The sequence below is a fragment of the Balearica regulorum genome, chromosome Z (genome assembly GCF_011004875.1).
Source record: "Balearica regulorum gibbericeps isolate bBalReg1 chromosome Z, bBalReg1.pri, whole genome shotgun sequence".
NCBI lineage: Eukaryota > Metazoa > Chordata > Aves > Gruiformes > Gruidae > Balearica > Balearica regulorum.
In genome coordinates, this window is record NC_046220.1 from 71,202,292 (window position 1) to 71,227,183 (window position 24,892).

The window sequence follows — 24,892 nt, forward strand, 5'->3', positions numbered from 1 at the left end:
CACAAGTTATGGAGTGGTGTCTGGAATGTAAGCTGCTTTTAGCAAGAGGGGACAAAGACAAGGTCTGTACAGGCAGACATGGCAGAAAGGGTTATCTGCAGGACTATTCCAGGTGTCTGCGTGAGCGATTGTAGGCGATGTGAAGGGGTTATGTCTAGGTTGGAATATGTCACGCAGGAGATAAATCTGTAAGAAAACAGTCTTCCTTAGATGTATTTAAAACACAACCTGGTCTTATGGTCACGCAACTGAGAACAGACAGACTAGTGCTGGCTCGATCTTTTCAGACCCCACTGATGGAAGTGTTAGCTTTTTCAAGACTCTTTTCTACTTGCATCCAGTTAATATTGTGAAAAATGAGGTCTGAAAATTAATGCTGCTGATAGTGCATCACTCTGGGATCTTGTGTGTGCTCTTAGAATCATGGAATCCTTTAGGTTGGAAGACAGCTTTAAGATCACAGAGTACATCCGTTAACCTAACACTGCCAAGTCTGGCATTAAACCACATCCCTATGTGCTGTCTTAGTGTACTTCAAATAGGGAAACAGAGTAAGAACCAAATAGCCTCTACAAAGTCTGTATATTAGAACCCTTTGAGTAAAAAGCTGCATTTTGACCAAAGAGGGAAAAAAAAAAGCATTCACAGAAAGATCTTCCCCCAGTTCCATAACCACTTTTTAAACAAAGAAGCTTGTATGTCCAAAAAGCTTTTTCTTTTATTCAATTTTTTCCCCATCTTTCATTTCTAATTGAGCTGAAAAATGGTGCACTTAACCTTCTATTACTGTTTTATGTCTTTTGATAGAACTCTCTGTTTTAAACATAATCTGATGGTCAAATGTACTGTAGGAGTCCAAGTATGATTTACATTAAAGTAACACTGGTTAGCTTGCATTGTCCAATTCCAATTTCTTTTTTTGTCTTGAGTTACAAGAACTTGTTACTAGAATCCAAAATTATGAAACCAGCCTTTACAGAGGACCCCCCCACACACTTTGAAATATAAGGGATAAATGAAATTATGTTTTTAACCCTACATTTGATGTTTGAGCCAAAGCAAAAGTATGATAGTATAAGTTTTAAAGGAGTTGAAACCTCAGGTAACTGAAATTGGAGTTCACCTTATTTATCCATGGCTCTGTATCTCCAAGATGTGATAATTCACCCAAGCCTAAATATATTTTAAATAGTTAACTTAAAAAACCTTATGCTTAGTAAACTGTATTTTTTTCATATGATTGATGTGACTAAATGTAAGTAATCAACACTAACAGTCCAGTACTGCAGGTATATGCACTGAGAAGCTGAGTGGAATATTTTTTCCTTCATGTGAGTCTAAGAACTACTCTTTTCTTTTACTGGATGAAGTAGTTCTGTTTTTGTGAAAGCACTTCCTTCACATTAACAAGTAGAAATTACTTGCTTACATACTGGCTTTTAAAAATGATTCTTAACTATTATGTTCTCTGTCAAAATTTTGAAGATAGACTAGAAAAATATTTAAAGGTAAGCTGTTATACTATAACTCAATTAGTTTTTTTAAAATAGCGTGTAGAGATTTTCTAATACGCACAGTTCAAGATAATTTTAATCTATGCATCTTCTTATTCAATAGTCAGATAAATTCTAGGTTTTGTTTAGCTGAGTTGCTTTAGGCTGACATTCTCTTTATACTTCTGCAAAATTAAAGTCACTATACAAATGTGTTACTAGACTATCCTTTATATTCAAGATTACTTAACTCCTGAGACTTTCTTCTTTGACAGTCCTTTAGTCCTGCAAAAGCAGTGTTAAATGTTCCTGCACCTGGTAAAGCCTTCTGTTTACTCAACCTGTTTCTGAAAGGCCTATTAGAAAGCAGAAGGGGATGGGTTGAGTTTTAGATAGGAAGAATTGCTTTGTTTCCTTTTTTGTTGCTTTTGTAAGTTGAAGGGCAAGAGAAGTATTCTTCAAAATACACAAGTGAACAAGTAATAAATAAAGATGCCTGCTGTAAAGTATTCCTAGTAAACCAACAAAAATGCTCCTCTAGTGATAGCTCACAAAGCTGAACTGTTTGAAAAAAGGCACTCCTGAATCATCAGTGGATATATTTTAACGCTACAAAATCCTAGTAATTTCGACTGACCATATTGGTATGTCAGGATATAAAATTTCATGCAGTTGCATCTGTGCTGAATCTAAAAGCTATTCACTAGGGCATTCATTCTTGAAAAGCAGTGGTATAAGCTGGAGCAATTCATGACTTGTTTTTTTTCTTGGTTCCATTTTACTTGGGATGGGGTTTTTCTGTTTGTTTGTTTTTAAAGCCCATTGTGCTATATTTCCTTTTTATTTTGACCTGCACTCAGCTAACTCAGCGTTAGCTTTTTTCTAGACTTAGACTGAACAAAACCACTGCATTCACAGTCACCACAGGCACAAATAATATTTACAGTACCACACAATGCTTTCAGAGACCAAGTAATATTCATTTTTCCAGTAGCTTTGTGCACTTATTACTTTCTTTCAGAATACTTTTTGCCATAGAGAAATTAAACTCATTTTTCTGATCATGATGTTGAAATTCTTTCACTGACAGTTTTTGTGACTGACTTGTTTTTCAAGATCTGAACTATCAAAAGGTGAAGTCAGCATTTTGCATTAATAAAACAGGTTCATTTATAAACATACTTCTTGAAATGTTTAAGCTTAGATTGTATTCTGTTTTTCTCAAAACTGTGCACTTACATACTGCTTCCTTCAGTACTTTATGTTCTCTAGAAGATGCTGATTTTAATTTTGCATCCATATCAAGGGTATTTTCCATATCTGTAATTGCTTATTTTGCTTATGAAGATGCCTGTCTATTTTGTTCAACCCCAAATTTATGAATAACAAGTTTTCAGAACAGGAAAGTATAAAATACAACTTGGAGTAGATTTTTATTTGTCTTCTTGTTACCTTTTTTACTAATATACACCACTTGTTCCTGTGACTTTTTGCTGTCCTTACTTGCCACTCTTACTAAGCTTTTGCTGTCTGCAAATTTCTTTTGCAGTGAGTTTGCATTTATTTGTGAGTAAATATGCCTGATGACACTCTGCAAATCCAGCCAGGAGCCTTTCCAATCAGCAGTCATTTCCCTTTGGTTACTTTGTTTTGAGATCCGTTGGTCAGATGATTCTTAATCTGCTTTACTGATGTGTTATTACTGTTCTACAGTACAGATTTTTAAAATGGGATTTACCAGCACTTAGGCATTCATATCTTCCTGCTTTTCCTGTAAATAAGATGATATGTTATCGTCAGTTAAGTTGAATTATGAGAGAGATTTGTGTGGGGTGGTACAAAGATCAACTTTGCTGAAAGCTCATAGTGTAAGGAAACTTTAAGTTGTATTTTATTGTAATATTTTTCACTTAGCTTTGTGTTTAGGTTTGGTTTAAATATTCCTTATACACTGTACCTTTTGGGTTCCTGAATTGATGGTATTTGCCATTATTTCAGAGGCAAGTAATAACTCTAAATTTCTTGATTCAAATAAGTACCATCATGAAGCTATCCTTTCTGTCCCATAAGAGCTTGATAACACTTCAGTCCTAGTGCATGCATGTGCATATTTACTTGTACTTATTATTGGGAAATGAGATAAGGAAGACTCATTGCAATAATTACAGCCCTTTCTTCGCTCTTACCTGCCAATTTCTAATGGAGACAAAAATCCCATGAGTAAAGGAAGAAGAGGGTGAAAATATTTTAAGCACATGAAATAAACGATGCTGTTTGCTTAGGTAGAAGTTACTTCCTAAACACTGGCATTTATTGGTAGTTTTGTTCCATTAAGCACTATTACTTAATGGCTTTTTGTCTTTCTCCCTTTGGTATTTCTCCAACTAACAAGAGGGTTTCTGGGGACGGAAAGGAGAAGGAGGTTGCAAATTTCTGAGGAGCCCCTGGGAACAGAGTGCAGCTGGGAGAAGGTGGCCAAGAGAGGTGGAAGAGAAACGCTGAGGACATAGCCATGGAGTAGGGCAGACAGGCCAGAGTAGAGCAGCCCCTGGCTGCTCGGAGCTACTGGATGGAGCCACGTTCTCTTTAATATCTTTATCAGTGATCTGGACGAGGGGATCGAGTGCACCCTCAGTTAGTTTCTAGACGACACCAAGTTGTGAGGGAGTGTTGATCTGCTTGGTGGTAGGAAGGCTTTACAGAAGGACCTGGACAGGCTGGCCGAGGCCAACTGTATGAGGTTCAACAAGGCTCAGTGCCGGGTCCTGCACTTGGGTCACAACAACCCCATGCAATGCTACCAGCTTGGGGAAGAGTGGCTGGAAAGCTGCCTGGCAGAAAAGGACGTGGGGGTGTCGGTCTTCAGCCAACTGAAGATGAGCCAGCAGTGTGCCCAGGTGGCCAAGAAGGCCGGCAGCATCCTGGCTTGTATCCAAAACAGTGTGGCCAGCAGGACTAGGGCAGTGATCATCCCCTTGTACTCGGCACTGGTGAGGCCTCACCTCGAGTCCTGTGTTCAGTGTTGGGCCCCTCACTACAAGAAGGACACTGAGGTGCTGGAGCATGTCCAAAGAAGGGCAGCAGAGCTGGTGAAGGGTCTAGAGCACAGGTCTTATGAGGAGGGGCTGAGGGAACGGGGGTTGTTTAGCCTGGAGAAAAGGAGGCTGAGGGGAGGCTTTATCGCTCTCTACAACTACCTTAAAGGAGGTTGTAGCCAGGTAGGTGTTGGTCTCTTCTCCCAAGTAACAAGCGCTAGGACAAGAAGAAGTGGCCTCAAGTTGTGCCAGGGGAGGTTTGGATTGGATATTAGGGAACATTTCTCCACCAAAAGGGTTGTCAATCATTGGAACAGGCTGCCCAGGGAAGTGGTTGAGTCACCATCCCTGGAGATATTTAAAAGACATGTAGATGTGGTGCTTAGGGACATGGTTTAGAGGTGGACTTGGCAGTGTTAGGTTAACAGTGGGACTCAATCTTAAAGGTCTTTTCCAACCTAAATGATTCTATGATTCTGGATAAAGGCTGAAATATTCATCATCTTTGCCTTATACTTTAGTGGCAGGGTCTCTATGGCTAGCGGTAGAATTTGGTAGATGGTGGGTAGTACCAACCATGGAAGAGGACTGATTAAATAAACTGGATGTGTGTAAGTCCATGAGGGCAGAAAGGATACATGCAAAGGTGCCAAGGAAGCTGGCAATTTCCTAATCACCAGGCTCAAAGCCTAGTGGTCAGCAGTTCAGTTAACAAGCAGCAGCATCAAGGATGATACCGGGACTGATACTATTTAGCATCTCTATTCCCTACAAACAATAGAGACCAAATACAATTTTGAGCAAGAAAATTAACTCTAGCTTTGTATATTCTTCTGCTGGATTATAATATTAATGTTTTGATAGCTAAAGTAATGCAGTTACGGGGCTGAGGAAGAGGGTGATGTAATTCGTGCAGGGTGATGCAGTTTGGATACATAAATGTGTATAATTCTTGGGGAAAAAAAAAAAAAAATCCTTGAATTTTTGAAGCAGCAGCCTTTATTTTTAATACTCTGACTTGGAGTAGCCAAAGCTACAGGATTAAAGTGTTAATAATGAAATAAATGGAAAGAAAATGATACAAACATTCTAAGCCTTTTCAGAGAAGATTATCTGAAAAGAAAACATGAGGAAATCCAACTCACATTTAGTAGTCTTCTATTTTACTATCTGTAGAGGTCAGTATAACCTAAAGCTTTAGCAACATAATTTTATACATTATTGGTAGTTTTTCTACAGAGCTTCAAAGCGCGTCTTTTGCAAGTTTTGGACATTTCAAACATAAGATGAACTGCATGTTCATTGGTAGAGACATTTTTAAAATGAAAGTAATCTGGCAGAGGCCAGCTGAGTATGTGACTAAGGGAGGGATTTTTGCTTTTGTTTTTAATTATTATTTGTAGTGCCAAACCTGAGAGCAGAGAGCTCCACAGCAAGAGCTTTTCTGATTTGAAATTATAATTTTTGATGATGGGAGAAACAACATATATCCCTGAATGCCTGAGAGCACTCTAGGTCTTCTCCAAGGAGCCTTGTTGCAGGTCATTTGCCACTTTGCTTGAATAGGAGTATCTTTGTACAAGACTTATTTTCATTTTGAATCCAAATAGACTAACTCTTCTAGTATTTCTGTTGCACTGAGTGCATCAAACTGTCAGTGTTTTGTTCCAAGTTGCACAGCATTGCAAGAAATTTTGAGAAACATACTTTAACTATTAACCATAAAATGAATTAAGCATTACAAATTAGCTAAATTCTGTATTAATAGAAAATTTGCAGGTTAATTATGTTCAATGACTAGGTTTCTCCTAGTAGCAATGTGAAGTTCTGTAGGACATGACTGATAAGGGCTTATAAAGCAGTAGTTGGATAAAGGCGAACAACAGGACATGCAGTTACCCAGAGTCTCCTTGGCAATCTACATTTCAATGGGATATTATTTTAATATGCAGAGATACTAGGTTTTTGCAGACGTGTCTTGGAAGGAAGCCTACAGTAGTGTATCAGCTGACTGCTTCCCTCCCAACAAACATGGCCCTGGAAGCCCTGCAGAGTTCTTGTGGCACATAATTACCACCATTGGAAGAGTCCTGGACCCTCAAAGGGAGTGTATTGTGTTAGCTCTACTTCTTCAGCCTTTTGGAAGGCTTTTTCTATCAATTTTGTTTGTGTTTCTTTCTCTTCAGACTGCATGGAAGGATTGTAGGAGCTCACTGCTGGTATTTTATCCATACTCTTAAATTTTCAGTGGGAAGCGGCAGCTATGTGTTAGGCATCTGTATAATGAGAGTAGCTGAAGAAATTCTGACTGTCTCAAAAATACAAGCATATGTCAAAAGACTCCTGATCTGTGGATTAGTGGTAACAATTGTGACTACGATATGGAACCATCATTTTCAAGTGAGACGTTGGCAGTAATATTTAATTATTGCACGCTATGCTGTGTGTTTTGGAAAGGGTATGCAAAGGTAAATGGAGGCTTAACTGCCCTATTACACTGAAATGGCATTCATCACTGTAAAGCAAATCCATTCCAATGAAGCATGTCACAGACTGTTTTGAGTTGCTCTGGAGATGCAGTTTCTCAATGTATTCATTTGAATTTCAGTCAGTCATTCGAATCGCTTGCCAACGGTTATTTCAAGTTAGTTTTATGGGAGAATAGAGGAACAAAATTAGACCAACTTTCTTTGCATGTATTTTATGCTGCCTTAATTTTCTCCCTATGGAAATTAAAAATATAAATGTAGTTAGTGCACATATTTGTGTATGCTACATTTTAGGGAAGAGTTATTAATAAATTTTACCAAGAAGTGTCTGTCACTCAAGAACTTCTGTTCCATTCTTTCAAAAATCATATTGCTTTTTAATTTTGATTTTCATTATGTCTGTTAGGAGATACCTGGTCAGCATTCTTGAAAATCAGGTCATTTTCTGTATGGCTAAGCCAAACAACTAAATATTTTGTACATCCTTTAAAAAATATCTTCACTCTGTTGTGCATGTAGAGTGTGCTCAGCTTTGTTGCATTCAGCCATATTAACTCTTTGTTGTATTGTTGCATTATCAACTCTACTGATTCAAAAATCCCGTTAATGATTTCTCAGTGTTTCCTGGTAATGTTTATTCGGTTATACTCTCAAAGTAAAATCTAATGTAGCTGTCATAGTTGACAGTGTAATTACAATAATTCTGTAATTGTGCCATATAAAGATGTAAAATCAGTGGAAAATAGGACAAGGAAGTATATTTCAGAACACTTAATCTTCAGCTTTATCCATCTTTTTTGATACAGTCCTCATCAGGTCTTTTTCACTGAAGAAATGAAATCTGAAAGAGTTGTGGCTTTCATTTTAGAATGAACTGTAAATGTACCTTTCCTTTAAAGACTGGACAGGACTGTTAGCAATGGGTAAAGGATTGTCATTACATTTTTATATAGTTAGATTTATGCGTTTGCATTTTTTTAATATTACCTTCTGATTGGTATCTCTTTTGTACAAAGCTAAGGTCTGTGCTAATATGCACTACCCCAAACAAACAAAAAAACCCCAAACCAACGACATCTAAACCCGCACAATTTGATGAGATGTTTTTGTTAAATAGTTATATATGGCTCTGATGACCTCCTTACTTGTGCTGTATGTGTCATTTGAAGCTGGCACATCTGTGAAAACATACAGTACCTATACGGAGAGGGAGACCTATATGACTGATGTATGTTAGTAGTACAGATACACCTGCGGAGAGGGGCAGAGCGGAAAACTTTGAAGAGGTCCTAAGTTCATCCCTTCTACTGCAGCGTTAGCACCATTGATAGTGGTGATGGAAGTATCTTGTATCCACTGCATTACCTTCATTTCTGCTTGTCTCTGTGGAGTTCATACTGTTCCAGTTGCTCTGAATTTTAGCAGCTGTCCCTGGCATGATATAATTATTTCCTTTCATACGGAAGCTGAGACTGGTGATGGATGTTGTGCCTGTCAACTACTCTGTGTCTGTGGCCATCAGAAACCATACTGACATTCTTAAAACCTTTACTCTCTCATCCTAGGTAGCTTGTTAAAGGTCTTCCAGGGGGATGCCTGAAAATTCAGATTGAATGGGAAGCCTTCATGAGGACTATAGTTTAAACTAGAAGCATTCATTATCTTCTGTAAGAGTTTTTGAAACAGTAGTTTTACTAACTTTGAGCATAGCGTGAAGCATATGTATTCTTTATTTAATGGAAGGAAAGAGAAAATTCAGAATGAATTGTATTTAGTTAATACAGTATGAGGGCAGTTGGCAACATGGGCAAGGACTTCTAACAGGGAAGCAGCTCAGTTTCTTTTCAAATGGGTATATATGTTCACCTTGGCTGTCCTTTGATACTCAGTTTTAAACAGAATTATTCAAGCTTTTATTTCCATCTGCATTCTAATCCTTCAAACTCTGCGTTTACCACTGTTAAGTTTTCACTGTTTCTTGAACACATTACTAGCATCTGCTTTGCTGTACTGTTGATGTGATATGTTTTTGTATCAAAAGATTATGTTCTTATAACATAACCAGATCAATTCAGATAACATTTTAACCTGTGATTTTGGGAGTAACTATAAAATTCAGTTACGAAAGAAAAGTCTTTCCCTTTGGGCATATAGGGGAAAGGTGTAACACACCAGCATGGATTCAATACCTGAATAGTATTTGAAGGCTCCTGAGTTTTCCTCTTTTCTCTCAGCCACCTCTTTTTAGTATGCTTAGATTTTCTTATAAGTTGTTTCCTGCTTGCTGTAGCATCTTTCTAGCTTGCAGTACCACTGTGGAAAAACTTCATGTTCTCTAAAAAAATATCTTGACTGTCTCGCTCACCTGGGAGTACTCAAAGCTTCTGTTGGAATGCCACAGATTTTCTTGGATGTCACGACCAAAGCAACACGAAGGTTTCTGTTTATTAGGCTAAATCGGTTTCTCAGGCTGTTTAATGTTGTATTTTGACCACTCAAACATGTTCAGATAAGAAAACATCAGATGAAAATATGAAAATATGTACCCTTTTGACATATTTTCTTAAAGATGCCCCATCACCACAATAACAAAATGAATTACTTTGCAGTAAGTAGGCATTATAAGAAATTCCACTAATTTTATGTGGGTTTATGGCTGTGAAGAAACAGAAGAGCTGATTATATTAATTGGAAAAAAAAAAAAAAAAAAAGAAATCCATCAGGTCCATGAATTTCCACCTCTTGCATCCCAAGATTATTTGGACTGAGACTTAGGAAGAACTGCTGATGAAGCACAATGGTAAAAAAGCAGAATTCCTCCCAGCAATATGGAACTTTTATGGTAACTGAGAAGCTACAAGGAAATCGTCAGCTCGTTTCTGTCCTCTACCTAACCCTCTGCATAAATATTACCAACATTGGACCCCCCAGGAAGTGCATGGCTAATTCAAAAAACTTTTCTTCTCACTTCAAGCTCTTGCTGATGAAGTGGGCTTTACAATAGTACTTCAAATTACCAGTGCTCTATCACTGAACTAAGTCTTCCAATTTCTTAAGCAAGCGGCACCAATGTAATTGGGAACTAATTAAAATGATCTTACATCAATAAATGGGGGACACACACGTGCAAACCTTGGACCTTACCAACATGGTAAGAAGGATCAGGAAACCTGCAAATGTACTTTTTCAGTTGCTTATTTGAAATACCTCCTTTTTTTTTTTTTTTTTTTTAATGAATTGTTCAAATGAATTGAGCTGTGTACAGGTTATAACATTATAACTTACACTTATAAAGTTACACTTAAATGCCTTATCAAGTAAAGAAGAGTGAATAGTTTTACTGTCTGCGATTTGCTCTATTGAAACAAAAATAAATGAAAATTTACATTTTATTAAAGTGAAATGTATAGTTCCCACTTCAGCTAGTATCCAGCACTGTAAACAAAATTTAGGGTTTTTTTCAGAGATTTCACAGGAGAGGTGGCTGTTGGAAGTTGTCTTCAGGAGGAGAAAATGTTTATTTTCATGACAAACTCTGTATTACATGCAAAGTATTCAAATAAAACAGTCTGACTTATGTCAGATGCAATTAAATATGCTATTAAAATTTGAAAGAAACAGAAATTGCTTATTGTTTGTGGATGTGCAGTATTTATAAATATCAGAACTGTTTTAGTCTGCATGCTTATTGTAGGCAAAAAGGAACAAAACGTCTTTTGGGAATCACCTTTCGGTCTCAAGCATTTTAATTCAAGTTTAGGATGCAGCTGTCCCCTATGCCAGTACAGTGCGGGGGAAAGAGTAAGTTGTGGGGGTTTGCTAGGTGCACTTATGCTTTGGATATTCTTCAAAATAAAAGCATGTAATTACTTGGCTAGTTTGAAGATAATGCTTAATTGTTTTGCTTTACTGGGCACCCTACAGTGATGAGTATGTTTGCCTAAAGAGGAGGAGCAGATGTAGCAATTTATAGGTCCCTAAGTCCTTCTCTTCAAGTTAACTTGCATTTTCCTGCTTCTGCATACAGAAAGGGATGAAGTCTTTTCTCTCAGTCCTGTGTGACAGCTTCTCCAGCAGTAGATTTGTCATTGTCCTTCATCAGCACACACTTCTTCAGATATTTCCTAGTGGCTGTAGGTCTTTATAAGTTAATAGAACTAAAAGGCTTAGAAAATGAACTAATGGCATTGTCAGGACAGGTGTACTGATAGCATAATCCTCAATGCAAACATACTCTGAGTTATTGGGGAGATAATCCATTGTCCTCAGCTACTCTGCATTATCTTGTCAGTGAGCCTCTGGCAGGCAGGTGAGAGGTCACTGCAGTCTCTGTAAGAGCTTTGTATTTCCAGGTAGGATGGAGAATCATCTGAGTAGTACCAGGAAGTTAACGACAGAGATAAATCCTCTCATCCCTTTTGGGTTTGTATTTGCAAAGAAACATTTAGTACTAATGTTAATTAATTTGATTAATATTAAATATTAATCTGACCTGAGAAATTCAAAAGGGGTTGTTTATAGATATAGGAAGATGTGATTTATTCCTCACTGTGCAAACAGTAAGAAAATACGATTTATTTTGGGGGGTGCGTGTGTATATTCCCTTCATTATGATCAAGAGACCAATAAGTGCCTGGCCTGACAGCTTAATGAGACAAATCTCTTCCATATGTTATATATCATGAATCATAGGTATTGATACTAGTAAGGTACTGAATCACATAGCTGATAAAAGGAAGCAAAAAAGAGAAGCTTTGTACTACAAAGTTTTCCAGTTGTTTACTTTTAGGTTTTATAGATAAACAAGCATACATTGTATTACTGTCCATAATTTATTTTAATTACAGATAATAACCAAAAGAGAAAAAATACAAAACACTTCACACAAATTAAATTCTGTAAAATTCCTTGCCTTGTATTTCTTACTAACCTCCCCTATCATGCAGGTGCTTGATATTCCACTCTGCTTTCTGTCCTCAGCAACTCAGGAGTGGGGGGGTCTAGCACTTTCTGTCCAAAAATGACTGTTCTGCTGATAGAACTTTGTACTTACAATCATTTTCCGTCAGAAGTTTGCCAAGTCTGGACCTCTTACCTTCCATGATCAAATGTGTTTAGTTTCAAGTGGCAAAAGCAGGCAAAGGTTGAATGCCGTAGCATTAGGGAAAGTAGAAATAGAGATAGCTGAACACCAAGCCATAATACAGCTGCTGTGATAGCAGGTGCAATTCTGACGTTCTTTAAGAGAAGAATGAGTCACAGAGGCAGAAAGCATTGCTTGATTTGAGGGACAGACAGAAGTGAATACTGATCCACATTCATGTATTTGTCCACGTTCTGAAATGACATCCACAGACATCTGGAATAGAACAAAAAGATCAGTTTGTGCTGATACAGTGATACAAGCCATGGCTTTCTAAACAGGCAGGTGGAGAGTGCTCAGATGTTCTTGTTGCTACATTTCATAAGCAAAGATTGCTTTTGAGGAAGTAATGACATTGCTATTAACAGGAGAATGAACACTTTACTTTTCTAATGTCAGAACCATTGGAACTGAATTCATTGCTCCTCAGTGTCAGGGCTGCCATTAAGCCAATGGTACTACTCCCATTTAAGTTACACCCCAGGGTACCAGCCAGTGAATCCTTATTCTACTCATAATTTTTCTATTTGCATCATATAGAGCCTAGAATGAGACAGCTGTTTTCACTCTGGTGAAGCTCTGTTAGTGTTTGACTACAGCAGTGATGAAATAGGTGGACTTTCTATGCCAGAAAATGTGAATATCTTGTGGTATCATTGCAGCCTGTATATATACATTTATATATTTAATAGTAAAAGTGTTACATTTCCATTAAATATTTAATTTTAGGGTAAAATGGTGAAAGGAATGGGAGGTGCTATGGACCTGGTATCCAGTGCGCAGACCAAAGTGGTTGTCACCATGGAGCACTCAGCCAAGGTAGGGCTCTGCTGCTTCTTTCTATTTAAGAAGTGTTTTGTTCTGTACCAAAAAGAAGGAGAAGAAAAAGACAGCTTACATTCATTCTGCTACTTTGTGAGGATTTGACAGTTTTGCTTTGAGTTATTATGGTGGTGCAAAAGGGAGGTAGGTTGGTATGGTTCCTTTCCTCTTGCATGTGAATCATTCACCATGGTGAAAATGAAATATTAACTTGATGTTTGAAAGCTGCACTCATTTTTTAGTTACTTCATGCAAATTTAATGAGAGTGGCAATTGCCAGAGCTACAGTAGATGCTACCCCAGAGGTTTTAGTCTTCGCCTCAGAATAATTTGAAAAATGAGGTTCCCCACGGTTAAATACTTGTTATGATGGAAAGATATTTACCTTTGAAGTTACCAGTCGAATTGATACTGACAGCTTAATAGAATAGATCTTTTGGCATGATGAGATGCAGGCTGCCTTACATCATTATGTGATAGAGGTTAATCTGAAGACTTATTTGTGGGGGGAGGTTTATAGATATAAACAGTCTCCCACAGAAGGTCACAGGAAACTTGTCATTTGAAACTCTAAAATGGGACTATACAAACTATGAGAAAAATGGACTGAAGGACAAAAATCTCTATATTTAGGGAACTATACCGAATGTTTAAAAGTGAAGTTTTTGTTTCATTTCTGTGTTTCTGTTATTCCAAATTTGTTATATGTCTGCAATAAGAATTAGTTGTGTATGGTTCTAGATAATATTCCTGTCAGAATGCATAAGGGCAATCATAAGGAATTTGTGTGGTAAACTATAGTAAATATGTAAATATGAAAGCTAAATATATTAACAGTTCTGTGGTTTTTAAATGTGATTTGAAGAATGAATTTTCACTTTAAAAAAGTTGAAAATATAGTAGCTTCACAATTTATACTAAGCTGTGATCTCGAGGAGCACATTTTTAGTAACACAGCTGAGTCTGACCTAATAGTTTTTGCGTGCATATGTGTAAATGAAAGTACAAAGCAAATTAATCTATATGACTTGCATCCCTATCACAGCCTCCTCAAAACTGGATACGTAATTATCATTTGCTCAGACATATACTTCAGGTATTAATGTGATCTGAATAAATATTCATACTAAATTTCTAGTTACTGTGCAATTTGGTTAAGGCTCAGAGTCCGCACACCGTATAGTTATTCATGACAGTTTTTCTCTTAAAAGCACTATTACCAAAATCTTTTCTCAGTACAGTGTTTGGAAGTTGTTTGCATATTGGGTGTTTTTTTTGTCAGTAGGAGTACTGAAACCTGAAAAAGATGGAAACACAGATAGGTTCACTGTTACGAACAGTCCAGGCATAGACTTACTTATTTTGGAATATGTATACATTACTTGGGCTCTTATGTATATGGGATGCCTGGTGTGCACTTCTAGAGAGCCACTTACAGGCTTTCATAAATTATTCCTTCTGCTTTTGTAAGAAGGCACTGCAAAACTAAACTATGTGCATGATTTTTCATTTTATTATTATTTTAAAATGGAGAGTATTCTGGCACTCTTTCCTCTTACCTAGCCTCTTTTTGGGGTCATCTTCTTGTTTGCTCAAAAGTGAAGATGATTGAATATGGAAATCTAATGTTTGAAATCAAAAGCTGCTGCTGCAGTTTTTAGGTGGTCCTCTTTTTTTGTCCTCTCTCTTTTTTTTTTTTTTTTTAATATACACAAGCAAATGTAGCACCCATGAGACCAATTCTGAAATCAGAAGCCTTTTATTAGGGTGACTGCTTCTTACAGAGATGATTTTATATTCATAGCTTTTTAGTTCTTTACACCAAAGATTTTCTCACAAACTTACTGCATCTGTATCTGTGCATCAGAGGAGCAACCTTTCATCCTGCTCAAAGTCCAGTGTGCTACTAAGTGAAAGAAATGTCTGCATGCACTGTGACAGTCCATTGTGTCTGCTGACTTTTTAGTATAGGGACATTTTTGTCCTCCTATTCTCCAAATAATAAGAAATCTATCATTAGATGCCAAAATCTCCTGTAAATCAACAGCAGTCAAGATTTAATGGATAGAAATACAGTGGAAGGCATGGGATATATGGAGTACCTTCAATGGACATGTTCCAGAGTTGCTGCAATAGGTAGTTCTTGCAGTCAGTTTTGTCTGATTAGTGATCTTATGAAGGATCTTTTAATCCTTTTCAAGTTTTTTTTTTATAATACTAGTGGCTTATTAAACATTTAAATAAGTTTTCTAAGAGCTTAACAGTACATTCTCCTTTCAGTACATGTTGCAGTTTTTGAACACAGCAATAGGCTGAGTCCTTGCAGTGCAAAATATAATTTACACGTTATGAGAGTGAAACTAGTATCTGTCTTAACACTCAAATAAATTATCAAAGAATTTTCCTCTTTAAAGTCTGCTATGCAATATATTACAAATAGAACTAAATTAACTCTGCCCCAAATTATTTACATTTTTAATTACTTAAAATTTTTACATGTAATGAAAACCAAGAGGTACAGAAGAAAGATGACAGGCCATGAAATGGGTTTTGTAGAAGACTCTTCAGCTTAAGAAGTGGTATTGAGGAAGGGTAACAGAAATAAACAAAATAATAAGGGCATGGAGAAGATGGATACAGAATGGCTAGTCACTGCCTTGTGAAAGAAGTAGGGGTAGCTGACTGAAATCAGCAACAAGCATGTTTAAGACATCTAGAAACATTTTTCACAGCCAGCTAATGAAGTTGTGGGTGATCAGCAGAATGATGCAGGAGCTGAAAGAATTAAGTCTATATGAAAGAGATTAAACATTTTATGAGGTTAAGTTTATCAGTGACAATTAGATAGCATTGCCCAGAAGCAGTCTCTAGCTCAGGAAATCTATACATCACCGAATGTCAGGAACCGTGAGGGCCTATCTGCGGAAGGGTGGCTCAATTTTTGCTCCACATGCTTAGGCCACTGTGAGACACTAGGCAAATGGACCTTAAGTCTAATTTTTATAGTATTTCTTAATGTATTTTTTGCTAAATTACTTTTTTGTTTATAACCATGAAAAAATAATAGTATGTAAGGTTTTTATTTAATATCTAACCAGTCACTGTGCATCTGTGCCTAATCTGCTATATACTGCCTAAGAGAAATAAAACTCAGGTTCTTACCTTCATGCCGTCATTGACGTGCTTTGCAAAACAGTAAAGTAATGGCTGGTAATTAATTGTTCCATGTTGTGAACCGAGTTGTTTACACCATTCAGAAAAACAGAATGGAAACTAGTTTCAAGCACTTGATTTGGATGTGACTGAAACATGGAGAACTGAATTGAAAACTCTGTTCTGTCATTTTTTGATTTTAATGTGTTGTGGAAGATTAAGGACACTTTTGTTCTTCGACAACAGAATTTTTTTCTTAAAGCAGACTGAAACACCTTAAGGTTTTATGTATCTACACAACAGCCTTTTCCTTTATCTGGGCAAATCCCATATAAATTCAGATGGTAAAAATTCATGCATTTCCATTTGGATTGCTATTCTGATAGAGGCCTGACGGATGTCTTCCAAAAGTCACCTTTAATGCTAACTGGTAATACAATAATCTTCAGTTCAAGTGTTAAGAAGGTAGAATGTATCAGTTCTCAGGGTCACAGGAGCCGTTCAATCTGTCACCTCTGCAAGTCCATGCATTTCAATCTCAACTGAGTACCAAGAAGAGACACTTCATTTCATATGGCTGAGAAGTATACCTGATATGTTACTGAAGATATTGCAAATAGCACAGATTAATCTTGGCTCTTAGGCAAAGTGCGCAGGAAGGTCCTCAAGATGGACAAGATATATATAGATCAATTGAAAGTAACACTGTCGCAAGTCATTATTTTCATTAAGAGGGAGTTTCATGAGAGTAGTTGCCTTGATACCAGATGTGGATCTTGCTAGTATAGTTAAAGTTAGGATGAAGAAATAGTTCTTCTCAGAAAAAGATGAATTCAAAAGCACATGGATTGCTCATTTTATTATCATTCAGGACTGAAACTGGCTGAGAGATGGTTCCTGACTTTATATAAAGCCTTAAGGCAAACTGATGATTGTAAATTTAAAAAGTATTGAATTCAGATGGTTAAGTGGGACATGTAATACTCTGAGAGTTTTGAAATGCATAACTGAAAATTGATAATTAGAGAAAAAAATAAAAGCACATTTTAATGGGAGAAATGTGCACTTCCTGCTACCTCTGCAAAACACCTACAAATACTGACTAAAAATGTAGTGATCCATCTCTCTTACATCAATTCAGAACTCTTGCAGCCTACATTCATTTAGCAGGATCTAAAGTAATTTGTGAACTCTTACTAAAAAAATTGAAGAAAGGAAAAATAAAAGAAAAAAAAAAAAGAAAACACCCAAAAAATTCACCACCCAAACCTTACCTGCCCACCTTTACAGCAGAAGGTATGTCATATTAGGTAGTATTTTTCCCATGATTAAGAGTAGCTGGCATTTGATGCCCCAGAAAAGAAAGTGCTTTAAATCCTATTTTCTATATTTACATTCTTTTTTAATATATTTGCATGCTAATTTGTTCTGTCTAAAACAGAGATAATGTAACTTCTGCGTAGCACTTGAAGTTGAGCATATCACACTCATTTCTTAGTCTGCTTTTGGGCTTTCCAGAGAGATGGATGGAATAGGAATTCAATGTGGGTAAAGAAACTGGTTTTAACTATTTTCAGAGCATGACTATACACTTGAGCCCTGGGGATTTGAAACATTTGTGTGTGTGACTGATCCTGCACATACTATTTGTGATGAAGTATAAACCAGAGAAGTGTCATGCCTGCAATGTCTTTCCCTAGTTTTTCTCCTTTACATGTCGTAGAATCATAGAATCACAGAATGGTTTGGGTTGGAAGGGAGCTTAAAGATCATTGAGTTACAATCCCCATGCTGCGGGCAGGGACACCCTCCATTAGACCACGTTGCCCAAAGCCCCATCCAGCCCGGTCTTAAACACTTCCAGGGATGGGGCATGCACAGCCTCTCTGGGCAACCTGTGCCAGTGCCTCACCACTCTACAGTAAAGAATTTCTTTCTAACATCTAATCTAAATCGACCCTCCTTCGGCTTCAACCCATTACCCCTTGTCCTGTCACTACACTCCCTGATAAACAGTCCCCCACCAGCTTTCCTGTAGGCCCCTTCAGGTATTGGAAAGCTGCAATTAGATCTCCCCGGAGCCGCCTTTTCTCCAGGCTGAACAAGCCCAACTCTCTCAGCCTGTCCTCATAGGAGAGGTGCTCCAGCCCTCTGATCAGCTTCATGGCCCTCCTCTGGACTTGCTCCAGCAGCTCCATGTCTCTCTTGTACTGGGGCCCCCAGAGCTGGATGCAGTACTCCAGGTGGGGTCTCACCAGAGCAGAGTAGAGGGGCAGGATCACCTCCCTCGACCTGCTGGTCACACTGTTTTTGATGCAGCCCAGGACACAGTTGACTTTCTGGGCTGCAAGCATACACTGCCGGCTCGTGTCTTCCCTCTCAATCAATACCCCCAAGTCCTTCTCCTCAGGGACGCTTTCAATCCATTCCCCGCCCAGCCTATGGTTGTGGTTGGGATTGTGCCGACCCACGTGCAGGACGTTGTATGTGGCCTTGTTGAACTTCATGCGGTTCACACGGGCCCACCTCTCAAGCCTGTCAAGGTCCCTCTGGATGGCATCCCTTCCCTCCAGCGTGTCGACCACACCACACAGCTTGGTGTCGTCAGCAAACTTGCTGAGGGTGCACTCGATCCCACTGTCCACATCACTGACGAAGATGTTAAACTGTGCCAGTTCCAGTAGCGACCCCTGAGGAATGCACTCGTCACCGTTCTCCACTTGGACATTGAGCCGTTGACCACAACTCTTTCAGTGTGACCATCCAGCCAATTTCTTATCCACCAAGTGGTCCATCCATCGAATCCATGACTTTCCAATTTAGAGACAAGGATGTCATGCAGGACAGTGTCAAATGCCTTGCTCAAGTCCAGGTAGATGATGTCAGTTGCCCTTCCCTTATCCACCGATGCTGTAACCCCATCATAGAAGGTCACCAAATTTGTCAGGCACAATTTGCCCTTAGTGAAGCCATGTTGGCTGTCACCAATCACCTCCTTATCCTCCATGTGCCTGAGCATAGTCTTCAGGAGGGTCTGCTCCATAATCTTGCCAGGCACGGAGGTGAGGCTGACCGGCCTGTAGTTCCCTGGGTCTTCCTTTTTTCCGTTCTTAAAAATGGGGGTTATGTTTCCCCTCTTCCAGTCGGTGGGAACTTTGCCAGACTGCCAGGGCTTCTCAGATATGATGGAGAGTGGCCTGGCCACTTCATCTGCCAGTTCCCTCAAGACCCGCAGATGCATCTCATCAGGTCCCATGGACTTGTGCACCTTCAGGTTCCTTAGATGGTCTGACACCTGATCTTCTCCTACAGTGGGTGGTTCTGCATTCTTCCAGTTCCTGTCTTCTGTGACCTGGGCAGTGTGGCTCAAGCATTTGCCAGTGAAGACTGAGGCAAAGCAGTCATTGAGTACCTCAGCCTTCTCCATATCCTGGGTAACCAGGTCACCCATTTCATTCTGGAGTGGACCCACATTTTCACTTGTCCTCCTATTATCACTGACATACCTATAGAAGCTTTTCTTGTTGTCCTTGACATCCCTGGCCAGACTAATTTCTATCAGGGCTTTGGCTGTCCTAACCTGCTCCCTGGCTGCTCAGACAGTTTCTCTGTATTCTTCCCGGGCTACCTGTCCTTGCTTCCACCCTCTGTAGGCTTCCTTTTTGTGTTTGACTTTGCCCAGGAGCTCCTTGTTCATCCATGGGGGCCTCTTGGTGTTTTTGCTTGACTTCCTCTTTGTTGGGATGCCATCAAAGTCATGTCACTGTGTCATCAGTGAGGTCCCATGTGTCTCTTATCCTCATGTTGCAGCAGGAAAATTATTAAGCAGAAGTATGCAGAACTTCTAAACTCCGGAGCCCAGTCAGTGGTACAGTGAGATTCTTACTAGTCATCTGCCTATATGTGGGATTTAAGTAATAACTGTCCCAAATTGCCAAAGATGTAATCTACCATAGAAGTGAATTCAAAGAGTGTTCTGGGTACCATGAATGTTTCAATAACAACAAATGGCTACAGCTGTGATTTTCATGTACATATTTGAATTTTGAGTAAGTTGTGTTGTTTTTGAAAATTAATGCTTGTCTGTATATTGTTAAACACAGGGCAATGTCCATAAGATCTTGGAAAAATGCAATTTACCACTTACTGGGAAACAATGTGTAAACCGCATCATTACAGAGAAGGTAAAGTACTTTTCTTGAATCCTTGTCAATACTTTCCTCCTCTGTCCCTAAGAAGGGACACTCAGTGGAAGTAGTAAAGCTTAGTAAAAATGAAGAATATATTTGGTATCTGTTACCAATAAAGGGTAAAGATCCACTTGGAGTTCAGTTCCATACATCTGGGGGATCATATTGTTGTTTTTAAAGCTTTCACCATTGACGTTTAGTATACTGGACCATGTTCTTCAGGACAAAGATGCCACGCATGAGAAGTATGCAAAGTGTGTATCTCCTTATTTTCCCCAAAGTATTCCTGAAAATTTGCCATGTGAGATGCAAATCCTCAAATACAGCTGTAATCACAGCTCTTTTTTTTTTTTTTTCCGAGCAGAGCAACAACTGTGTAGCACATATATGTCAGACAATTGGCATCTTGCTTGGTGTGTACTACTGACTCTTTCAGAGAAACACAACCTGTAGCTGTATCACAGCTTTAATTCTTTCGTCCTTACTTCATTCCATTTGTGAAGCAATTTACTATCCAGTGCAAGTACATGTATCTGATATTGCTGAAGCTCAAAGTACATTAGTGGATCTTTTCAGCAAAGGAAAAGTGACTTAAGGTTTTTGCTGTGATCATAGTTCTTTTATTATCAGTGTTTACATTTTTAAGGGCTTAGAGTAGTCCCTCTGCAAGCCATCTGTCATACTAAGTGAATGCATCAAAGGTGTTGATGTAGAATATTGCTACTGTAATTTAATTTTTTTTTCTCCACAAAGCTAGGGAAAATAAATGAAAACGTGGAAGTTTTTCCAGTCTTCTACTAACTACCCACATACAAATGTAAGGTACAAAAAAGTGAGAGTGAACAAGGACTGATAGAAAATAAAAAACAAGCAGAAATTTCTGTAAGAGTCACTACTCGTCCGATCTGGTTACTTTATTAGGAGATGACACAAATGTACAACAGTACTTAGATAGTGTTGCAAATTCTGTTTCCACAACCTTCCAAGTGTGTATGATGTTCCTTATGCACAGCTTCTCTTTTAAGACCTAGAGGAACTGGTTTTTTCAGTCCCATAATTCAGTCTCATGTGCTCAAAGGACAGTGGAACTGTAGTTACACTTCTGCGATGAGCTTAAGACTTTTCTGTCATTTCAAGTTCAATCTTCACCACTCAGCTACTGGCTGTTTTTTTTTTTTTTTAAGGAAAATTACTATAGACCTTATGGTTTCCCTGGCAACTAGCTTGCAACCTGTGTATCTCCCTCTGGTAGGCACCATTAAAGTGCGTATTATTTTACAGGTGTTTTTTTTATTTGATGCGCTTGTGAGCCTTGGAAGTGGAAAGCATATCTCATGAAGATATTAGAAAGAACAGCCTTTGCTTCTTCAGCCACTTCTGCCCAGGCTTTCTATTATAAATACAACAAGAAATCTTGTCTTTCATTGCTAGCTTCTGCAAATACTAAAATTTGCACTGGGTATGCAATAGCTGTTGGAGAAGCTTATAATCTGGCAAAGGTGATCAACCACTCTGTAGCTCTCTACGAGCCTTAAAAAGAAACCGAAGAATGAGGGAGACATTGTCTTTTCCTGTTTTCCTTCATGATCTCTTGATGAGCATTTTCTTGCAGCAAAGAACGTCTCAGCCCTTCCTTTGGACCTCCTAATTCTTACCAGATTGGAGCAGGAGGCATGGTCCTCATTTCATGCAATAAAGAACAGTTGCGCATTTTTCCAACAGAACTAACACATCTCATATTTTATATTATTTCAGGTACAAATAAATGTAACAGAAATCTTTATTGGTCAGTCAGAAAAGTGAAAAGCAAAACCAATCGGTAATAGCATCTTTTCTTACTGAGGGAACGCCACCTACTTCAGCACACCATTTTGTACTATATTACTACTTACATCCTCATTTTCTGTTTTGATAATAAAAAATTAACTGTGTGCTATTTGAACCTGACAGGCTGTGTTTGATGTGGACAAGAAGAAGGGGTTGACCCTTGTGGAAATCTGGGAAGGACTGACAGTGGATGATATCAAGAAAAGCACTGGCTGTGACTTCACAGTAAGTCATATTACAAACAAGTATAATTAGACTGGTGTCAGAACAAGTATTGTCCACAAATACTCATCACATGAAGACTTGTAGATGCAGTAAGTTTCCTCCATATAGGTGAGGGCTGGGTAGATGACCTGTGGGATTTACAATAAAAATAAGATAATTTAGGGCTTATCTAGTATGGTTATATTGGAAGCATTAGAAGCTGGGAAAAACAGAAGAAATGGAGAAATGACTAAGAGTAAAAGGACAATGTGGAAAGAGAACTTTTATGATGCTTTGAAGAGGGGAGCTGATTCATATCTGAGAGGTAGATGAATATTTATTTTTCCACTGTATAAGTTAGTTTACCTAACTCTCTGTTGCTAAGTTTTCATGCCAGCTTTAGGTGGGGTTGTGAGTCTTCTCAACAGGTGTCCACTCTGTGTTACTATTGCTGATCAATTAAGTGCTCTGCTGTTGATACCTTTGCTTTTTTTCTCCCATTGCCTTGTACGAATGAAACTTCGGCTCTGAATTAATCCAGAAAGCCACTGCATTTTGACCTTCACATTCATTCTTAAGTCTCACTTAATGCTAATGCAAAACTGGCTCATTAATGGAAGGCTGCAGCACACTAGATTGTAACTGATTGTGTATGGGTGGTTGATAACATACAATTTCTTCCTGGCCTTCTCCTACATGTACATTATGATTTTTTTTCTTGTGTGTTCTCAAGTCTTTTGGGGCAGGTCAGCCCTCCTTTGGTGAGGACAGCAAGTATAAGAGTGTACAAATTGGACTGTAAATATAGTTGGGGAGAATTATTTGGTAATGAAGTGCAGTACTCTTCCTCTTTGCAGAGTTTCATGTCAAGGCTAGGGCACATAATTGAAAGATTGCAGAGCAGTTAGTATGTGAAAGTTTGTTATTAAGGCTTAGAGCATAGTATTGGCAGTAAATTAAACTTCCTGAGCAATGAGCCTCTGGAATTTCATTCATTTCCTGTGTCCATAAGAGAGCATTTCTGATAACTAAATATGATAGTGTATGTTCTTCTTCTGGAGTTTTAAATGAAGAGCTGTTCACTTCTGAAAATACATTTTTTATCTGAGAAACATTGTTCGGTTAAAGACCAGTAACCCATAACTGCAGAGTGCAGGAAACTGCTACAAAATCACTTCACTCCATTATTTATTTTCCATGTAACATTTTATGGAAGTTATTATTATTTTTTAATTTGCAGTGGAAGCAAGCTTCCATATTCAGCAGTTCTATGTGCAAAAGAAATTATTCATTCAACTTCTGACTCTGATTTAAGAAAAAAATGGTCAGTGTTTTACAACTTCAGTGTTGGGACTTCTTTTTCTTTGGCCGATTAGCCTATCGAACAGCTAGCATCCAAAATTAAAACCTAAAAATGAGATCTTAGGTTTGTACCTGTTGCAGTCAGTTTGGTTTGTTCTTGCGTATTTAATTTGGGAATTAACTTCATGATGAATTTGAAGGTGCTGTGTTTAGTAAGCATTTAAATAGACTGAAACTACAGGAAAGGACTTCTGTTGTCAGAAGACAGCAGTCCTTGTGTATTCCAAACCTGCTTGTTTGGAAGGAGTTGGTTTCTTTTTGGTTCAGGCAACCTATATATATATATACATTTAATTGAGCGTGTGTTCCCCAAAGTAAGGTCCAGCAGCCTATGCTCAAGGCAATGAGAGCAGAAGCAACCAAAGAATTCAGAGAAAGAAGTGATAAGCTTAAAATGATGGGCTATGAGATCAATCTTTGCTTCAGCACAGTGGGTATGATAGGGCAAGACTATTAGTACCAGAGAAAATATTAGCACCACCTCCTGTCCCTTAGGGCTTTCCTGTAAATGTTACAAAGGAGTACTATAAATTTTGAATCTGTAGGATAGCCTGAAGTTAGCAATTGGTGAGAGTTATTGCAACAATCCACTGTCTAGGTCCCTGGGATCTGTCTTACTGGGATCAGGAAGGGACACTTCACAAGCACCACTTCCTAGTTTTCCTGAAGGCAAACTCCAGGGCAGTCTGCTTTGTACAGCTGCCATGGTCATGCATGAAATCATGAGCTCCACTAAAGGAGCTGTGGGCATGAAAAATGTAGATGCTGCTTGGTTTATGCGCTTTCATATACTTACCTTGAAAGCATGTGGCTTGCATAAATGCTTGCAAAGCAATGCTTGCTTGCAAAGCATGTACCTCTGCCAAGGTATGTGTGGGGGTCAGCGTTACCTACTGATTGCTACTTCCAAAAGTACCTGAAAGAGCACTAGCTCTTCCTTCTTCCTTTCTGGTTTGTTTCCCGCCCCCCCCCGTAAAGAATGTTTCCAGGCCACAGTGACTCAGTCCTCTTCTCGCTGAAATCCTTACCAAAACTTCTGCTGACATCTGTGACAGCGAGACTCAGTCACTGTTCCGTAATATTGGATCCTTGATGGTCTGATTTTCATATTCAGTGAACACCTAGAGCCTCTTCACTTAGTTTTGGAGTTCAGAAAATAGAGATTTGAGCATTG

At 38.4% G+C, this 24,892-nt stretch overlaps 2 protein-coding genes across 2 annotated transcripts in view; both read left to right on the forward strand.

The window, feature by feature from the left end:
* The window catches only part of OXCT1 (3-oxoacid CoA-transferase 1), an 87,502-nt gene that overhangs the window by 54,894 nt on the left and 7,716 nt on the right, over nt 1–24,892 (forward strand). The window contains exons 14-16 of the mRNA XM_075740817.1: nt 12,890–12,979; nt 20,239–20,319; nt 22,276–22,377. Coding sequence (XP_075596932.1) covers nt 12,890–12,979; nt 20,239–20,319; nt 22,276–22,377 — 273 coding nt within the window. The remainder of the gene's footprint in view (nt 1–12,889; nt 12,980–20,238; nt 20,320–22,275; nt 22,378–24,892) is intronic.
* The window catches only part of RPL37 (ribosomal protein L37), a 350,006-nt gene that overhangs the window by 54,689 nt on the left and 270,425 nt on the right, over nt 1–24,892 (forward strand). The window lies entirely within an intron of this gene.